The 8,016-nt window shown below is 34.8% G+C and overlaps 1 protein-coding gene across 1 annotated transcript in view; it reads right to left on the bottom strand.

Moving 5' to 3' along the window:
- Positions 1 to 1,262: 1,262 nt before the first annotated feature.
- The window catches only part of RAP1B (RAP1B, member of RAS oncogene family), a 31,114-nt gene continuing 24,360 nt past the window's right edge, over positions 1,263 to 8,016 (bottom strand). The window contains exons 5-8 of the mRNA XM_030259424.4: positions 7,837 to 7,977; positions 5,820 to 5,963; positions 3,947 to 4,062; positions 1,263 to 2,498 (exon numbers count right to left, since the gene is read on the bottom strand). Coding sequence (XP_030115284.1) covers positions 3,976 to 4,062; positions 5,820 to 5,963; positions 7,837 to 7,977 — 372 coding nt within the window. The 3' untranslated portion in view covers positions 1,263 to 2,498; positions 3,947 to 3,975. The remainder of the gene's footprint in view (positions 2,499 to 3,946; positions 4,063 to 5,819; positions 5,964 to 7,836; positions 7,978 to 8,016) is intronic.

The raw sequence follows: 8,016 nt of genomic DNA, 5'->3' as shown, positions 1-8,016 counted from the left end.
ACCTCTAATGCTAAAGAATAGAACCACCAAGAATGCTTTAGTACAGAGCTTTTCAGGACAAAGCCTGATCTTCCCTGTCTGGACACCAATACCGGACCATGGCCCCTTCTATGATGTTCTCAAAAGAATTTTCTCTTACTCCCACCCCATGTCATCTGTACAGCTGCCTGGAAAAGAAACACATTAAAAAGACCAATAAAAGGACAGCCAGGACATAAAAGTGTTACAAGCCCTGAATAAGCAGAGGTTGGAAATGAAGGGAAGAAAAATTCTGATTAGCTCACCAAAGAAGGTAGGTACCTAATAAAAAAAGAACTAGGGCATCTAGTGCTCCAGTCTCCTTTACTCTCGGGACCAAGCAGGATGGGGATTATCACATCTTAAGATTTCTAATGATAAATGAAAAGGAATTTCAGTCTTAAATCTGTCTCTGCACAGTAGAAATATATTGCCTACATTAAACAATGGTGATGACTGATGAAACTACCAGCAGGAAGGATCAGTCGGGCTTCTCAATTCACTTGGGCAACATAAACTATCTCAAAGCTTACCAGTATTAGCTAACCTAATCTGATTGAATTTGCAGGAATGAATTAGAACAAGCTCTCTGATAATTCTGTGTCAGAGAAACAGGAGGCACAAAGGATTTGGGCGTGACATCAATTTCCAGCAGCACAGCCAGGATTAGGAAATCATCTACAGTCCACGCATTCCACTTCTCAGTCCAACACTATTAATAGGTATTTCAAGTTGGCAAAATTCTACACCCTATACTGCAAGAATGCTCTTCTGCAGATTTCCTTAAAACCAAACAAATAAAGTTCAGTTCATGCAGATATCATGCAGAAAAATCATTCTGTCTGCCAAGATAATTTTTTTTTTTTTTGCTGGACTAAGTAAATGTTAACAATTAATTCTCCCTGGAAATAAGGAAAATAACAGGCAATGTATTTTCAAGTTTCCAAAACAGCCACTGATAGTGTAACCTTTGAAGAGAGGTATTTTTCTGTTAGATGTGTCCTTTTGTTAGAGCTTGGCATATTCCAAGTCCAGAAACAAATTGAATTTCATTCAGTCAGAACTTCATTCACACTAACACATGGGATACTATTAGAAAAAATATCTATGCCATGTATTTGTCACAAAACAAAGACATAGGGGCTCCTCTTCATCCTAAGATGTATGAGTCTATACTGTGCAAGAGATTTAAAAATCAGTATTTACTAGCACTACTAAAACACAAAACATTCAAGTAGTATAACTGTAATGCAAGCCCTTGCATGGCAATCCAAATTTATTGAACTACTGATGCTAAGTCATACAAAATTGCACCACTTTAATTAAGGCTTTTAGTTTACATTTGGCCACCTCAAAGCAGTTGTAACATTAGGTTGGTCAATTTAAATACTGTGGCTCCCTGTTGGATATACACACAATCTTTACACCCAAACGTTAATGCATACAAAGCAACAAGGCATTGTTAAATAAATCAGCAAAAGTTAATTACTGCAACTTAGGCCCTGTGACCAATTACACATGATTAAAATTACTTCCCACATTCACATCCACAGTACTCTTCCACCATTTAACATCTCAACCAAAACGTTACACATGTAAAACAATCACTAACAGGCAAAAGTACTAAACCTGTATATTTGGTATTGCAAATACACTTATGCATGAGCAAGCAAGGGAATTCACAGTGAGAATCTACAGCTGCAGAAGCCCAAAAATGATTTACAAAAAATTGTTAAATCATTAAAAAATTGTTTTAAAATATACACTTCTTGTTGTAGACCCCCACTGTACACACAACTATAAACATTGTTCCCTATGTAAACAAGGAAAAGGAAACATACAATAAAAGGTTGAAAAGTCTGGACATTTCCTTCCCAACAGATATTAAAGGCCATGTCTTTAGTCAGACGTTATACTGAAAGGACTCTTAAAGACTAGGTCACTGTCTCCACAGGTTTTTCCTAAAATTAAAAAACTATATAGCCGTTGTGTTAATCAAAGCGCTTTTGTACAATACGATGATGATGATGATCCTGTATTTCTTTAAAAAAGTTACAATAAGCTACAAATACCGATGAAGCAAAGTTATCTGGAGTAGTCTATATAGGAGCTCTTTGGACTTTCTTTTATTATGCTAAAATAGTGGTGCTTTTAGGATTTACATTATTGTACTCTCCAATAGAAAGTGGGGATTGTTGAAGTATACAGTACACAGTTTTCATACATGTACAACATTGGTGGATGAACAATGTCTCTTATCAGTAATACTGGATGTAGGCTCTGGTTTTACCAGTTGCATACACAGAATATTTAGAAGTAAAAATCTCTCATGACACTGGAAAGTGATAGAATGTGCAAACTGATGTAGCTTTCATCCATTTCTTAAAGGGTACCACCACAGGAAAGTCCATTTAAGATGTTGGTAGGTTTAATAAAGTTGGAATGCTGGCACTGTTGAATTGGGCAACAGTTCTTCAGACCTGTAACAACAAAACAAGGGATTAGCATTAGTAACAACTATTTGTCCTTGTTCTTTACTTAAAACAGCTACAGCAGGAACTATCATAGCTCGTGACAAACAGAAAACAACCTTAACACTTCTCTAATCATACACTTCCTACTGTACACATACAAATAACAGACTATTTCAATTACTAAATTACTATCTTAACTGGATTAGGATACATAGAGGAATCCAGGCTGCACTGTAGAAGTAATATTTGATTGATGGAACTAGTTTTGCTTACCACATGACAGTTCCCATGGCTTTACAAACAAAAATTGAAGGATCAAAGCTCTTGAATCAAAAGTCCTGTTAAAGAAATGGAGCAACCATTTCTGCCACCCTCAGTTAATGCTTTTGTTGGAACAATTTCAGTTTTACTTTTAAGTGATCTAAGTTGTTCAAACTGAGGAGGTTTTAATATACCAAAAAAGAGTTACATATAGCACTACCTGGTTATTAACAAAAGCCTAAAAAGATTTCTGACAGTGAGATGTCCTACTAGGATCCTTCAGTACATCCAATAGGTCTATTGGATGACAAAATAACAGATCACAGCACTGAAGTAACTGCAGCACTACATGTTCAGTAACACTGAAGGAAAGGGAGGTACCAGCCAACTTTGATGATGTCAGGTCAGTCAAGACAGACCTCTGCTCATACTAAGGCTTAGAGATGGAAAGAGAAAAACAACGTGCCCAGAAACTTCCCCAAAAATTTTCAGAAAAAAAATCCATGCCTCCTGATTAACTTCTGGAAAGGCTTGATTAAAGAGCAAGCTGGAGCTTACTGCATCGTTCAGCACCATTCTTTGTGCACATATTAAGTCATGTAGAAATTTAGCCAACTGCAAACAAGAAATTGATCTAGTAACCAGCAGCTTCAGGTGAAATATTTGGAGTGTTACAATGATCACTTCACCTTTCTCATCCAAATATACTAATTATAATTTGGCCTCCAAAATATCCAGAATCTCAAGAAAGGAAGCTAAATTCTTGTGACATCATACAAGCATATGCAGGAGTTTAAAGTAGAAAGAGACACCGGCATACAAACTACAATATTGTACTGTGTGCATTCCAGGTAACTGAGCTCTTGCAGTGGATTTTATCAGGTTTAAAAGAGAAAACTGTGTTTCCAAAAGCTTTGAAGTATCAGAGGAAGCATTGTTAATTTGAGCTCTACCAAACTGTTAAAGCTTGAGAAAAAGCCCCCCAGACTAGCGTGAACACAGTGTATCTTGCACATATTTGTAGTTCTGACTTTGAAATGTTAAAAGACCGACCATTAAACATTTCCATGATCATGTAAATCAATAATTTTCAATGCTGTTCTGCATCAACAGCTACCAGAACTGTTTAGGGTTTAGTTGTTGTTTTGTTTATTTTAATAGCCATAAAGCACAGAAAAATTTAAAATGTTTACCTGGCTCAGAGCTACAGTACAGCTATGCATTAAAGTAGCTGACATGATGACTTTTTGCGTGCTTTTCCAGGCACCGGAGTTTTTCTGTTAATTTGTCGCACAAGGTCATAAAAGATCTGAAAAGACAGAAATCAGTTGATTATGGTTATTAGAAGAATTTTCTTATAACCTTCAGCCTTTAATTTTCACACATAATGCACTCACATACTCAAGAACCCTTGAAGATACCTAGTTACCACAAAGCTACAAATTGTATACTTAGTTAATAACTGGGTTTTTTTAGTTTTCTTGCTAAAGATAACCATCTGCCAAAGGTTCTACAGTTTCAAGGAAGCAAACTAGAAAGTTTGCTATATTTGCTAAAGCTATTATAGCTATTTAATCCCTGGTCAAACGCATCTGAACTTACATGAAAAATGCCACAGTGATCAACTCTCTATAGTATTACTTTGCAGTTTAGCAGTAAGGTCAAGAAACAGCCCACAGCTTTCTTCTAACTCAAATCACTCTTAGGATATTCTTTTAAAGAAAATTCTAGTAAGTTTTAACTACACATTTTTCATGGTAACTCACATATACTACATATTCATTAATAGTCTCTTGTATTTGAATGAGATCATGCTTTTCCAGATACTTAAAAAATATTGAAGTCTAAAGAAATAATTCCACCTCTCTAGACCTACAGCATGACAGAAGCATAAAATTTCCTAGAGAAGTAACTTATTTATGGGACTCTCACATAAATTGAGTCTCCTAGAATTCTAACTAGAACATGATTTTTTTGAAAGGCTAATTTAAAACAAATCAACATACAATGTTTAAACAGTATCTGTTTCATTCATAATTGACATTGATCCAATTACTGCTGCATCTCATAAACTAAGGAAGCCCTCATGCTGAAGGCATCCTGGCACCTTCCTAAGTGCTGGCTGCAAAGTAGCAAATATTCCAAAAAGGGCTTATAGTGTTTGCTGGAAGTTCTAGTTTATTCAATGTATGACTTTTATACAGTTACATTGATTAATTCAAATTTTAAAAAATGCCAGTGGCTTCCAGAAATTCCCACCTAATGAAACACACATTACTTATTTTTAAAATCAGCTGTGTTAAAACCACCATCCTGTTTTGATTACTTGCAAGTCTAGCACAGAGACCCTTTCAACTTGACTGATGCTGCCAACAATGTTTTCCAGATGACCTACTGAACTGCAGGATTTATCATAAAATTCAAGCTGTTCCAGAAATGTAAATACTAACACAGCTTCTTTTTCTAATTTTTTTGTATCTTTCTTTATGCTGGCACCCCCCACTGGATAAAAAGCCTTGCATTATGGCAAATCCCCAAAATGCATGCATTTGATTAATTGTCTAGCTTCTGTTAAATAAACAAGTAGATATATAGTAGAGAGGCTTTTACATCCTTTTTACTTTACAGAACAGCTAATTTTAACAAAACATTTATTAGTTTTTGTACTTACCATGTCAAACAGTGTTAACACGAAGTAACTTAAATCAAGTAGTTTTAGTGACTTAACTCTCGTAAAGGTCTTTAAAAAATGAATTCTAGCAGTACAATCTCAACTGACAGAGACTGTAGCAACTAAGGAATGGAACATGAGAGAAATGTTTATCCTAAATTACAAAGATAATTCAAAAATTAAACTAATTACACTAAAATCGATGTAATTTGAAAAAAATTCCATGTCAAAGCTAAATACATCCCTTAACATAAACATCTCCCAACAGCAGGGTACAGTTTTGTCCATTGTAGTGAATATTATTCATGATTTTGTTAGTTTTTCCTTGACAAAGAGTAAACGGTTCTCAGGACAGTGTCCCAATACCTCTCCCCACCACAGGTAAAATGCCTTACCTCGTTAACATTTATCTTTGATTTTGCAGAAGACTCTAAGAATGCACAGTTATTCCATTGCCTTGCTAGGTTCTGACCTTGTTCCTTTCCCACAACTCTTTCATCTTCCAAGTCACACTTATTGCCAACCAAAATCATAGGCACCTAAAATACAATTCAATGCCAGCAAAGAAACAATTAAAATTTTATAGTGGCACAGTGTAAATGCACACCTAAAAGCCATCTGATTCCTTAGAAGATCCTGATTTTTCAGAATAATCAAGCTCTGGTAAAACTGAAGCTTAAGTTTAACAGCTGTGTGATATTTCAATCTTCAAATGAATGTGACTGCATTTTGGGAGGGCAGTAGCAGGGATGGTTTGATGATTCAGTACACTGCCAATTGAGCAAATTTCATGGTTTTTTTAGAGAATTTAATGAGATTTCATTTTTAGATGTTTGAGGCATCAAGAAGTCTACTGAAGAATTTACCAAATGATTCTTACAAATTCCAAAAACCTGGAAACAGTGTCCTGTCCTGGATAGCATGATGAAGGATGCTAAAGCTCCTTTCACCATTCCTCTACTCTCAGCATATCACACCGTTCTTATTTGCAAGCTACAGTACCAGCATTCCCAACTATAGAAAATGCTGAATTGACCTTTGTAGCAAGAAAACATCATAATCTATTTTTTCCCTTCTTCCTTTCTTTTACTAATTTAAGGACATAGCTGAAGTCCTCACAGATTAAAGTGTTCAAAAAAGGCTTACAATATTTTGACCACTAAGAAAGCAAGTCATGCCTAAGCTTTGGCATAACTTCTTCTGTGAATTCTGATGTAAACTGAAGTTGTAACATGAAGTTTACTATCTTATTCCTGATACTATGGAATGCCTTTCAGGACTGAGGGGTGCCTTCTAAAAAAATACAATTCCAAGGAAATACCTCCAAAATTATACTAATCAGCATAAATGTAACACACAAAGTAAGATTTTAAATATCATCACATTTATCTTGATTTTACTGTACAAAACTAATTTAATGCTAAACAAGGTTATAACGTGTTAGGTTGTGGATGGGAAAGATCCACACAATTTAAATATTAGCCTTCTGAGATACATTTGTGGTAATGGGTAATAAATTGCTTCAAGAAGAAATCTGCTGAACATAGGCAAGACCTGCAAGAGCTTATGGTCAAGGAAGTGCAAAATGGTTTGTATAAAAAAATCTTACCTCACTTCCCTGAAACTGAAATGATTAATATATTCTGTGTCTGCTGACAGCAGAAGCATATGCAGATACATGCAGTAAGGAATGCATCAAAGTTATCAAATTTTGCATAAACACAATTTAAACGATACAATCATGCTTAAAAACTGTTCATTGCTTATTTTTTCTTCAAGAAGGTAGTTTTTCTGCCCAAAGGCTACAAGTTACAAGGTGTTTCTGTTAAAAACACACTTATTGCTTTTTTCACATTTGTAATACTTATTTACCTTTATTAGGGGACCAAGCAACTTCCTCCAACTGCTCTAAGGTTCTTTTCTTAACTGATAAAATATAATGTTTTAGCCTCACTTTATAGCTTTAATAATGCTAAGAGATGCATAATAGAAATTGTGTGGAAATAGGATGACCAAACTTACTTGCAAGCAGACAAAATATAAAAGCTACATAACATGCAAGTACAACTTAAAATTCTATGTTTTTAAAATACCATAAGCAGTAGGGATATTGAGCAGAAAATTTCACTCATAGTAATTAAGGCAACAATAGTTGTTTTAGAAATGCTTACTGCAGTCTAATAAACAAAGTTATAACCAGTTTCAATAAAGGTATTTTAAAGAAAGATTAAACAATTCTCCATATAACACATTATAAGTTACATTTCTCCAGTTTACCTTAAGAGTTGCATTTCTGTACTATGCATCTACTGGTTCATACATCTTAATTTAAAACTTGGAGACTACCTGACCACAGTACACTGCAACATGCTAATGAAAACTTTAAGTATTAAAAGCTTTTAGAGATCTTACATCATCAGTGTCTTTGACTCGAAGAATCTGTTCTCTTAGATCCTGTAAATCATTAAATGTGGACTGAGCTGTGATGGAATATACTAATGCAAAACCTTGTCCATTTTTCATGTATAGATCTCTCATCGCTGTAAACTGTTCCTGTAATTACAAAAAAGATACAGATGTTGCATTCAATTT

This window comes from Taeniopygia guttata, chromosome 1A (genome assembly GCF_048771995.1).
Source record: "Taeniopygia guttata chromosome 1A, bTaeGut7.mat, whole genome shotgun sequence".
In the NCBI taxonomy this organism is placed as follows: domain Eukaryota; kingdom Metazoa; phylum Chordata; class Aves; order Passeriformes; family Estrildidae; genus Taeniopygia; species Taeniopygia guttata.
The sequence above is the reverse complement of the archived record's forward strand: the minus strand, read 5'-3'. Positions and strand labels throughout refer to the sequence as shown.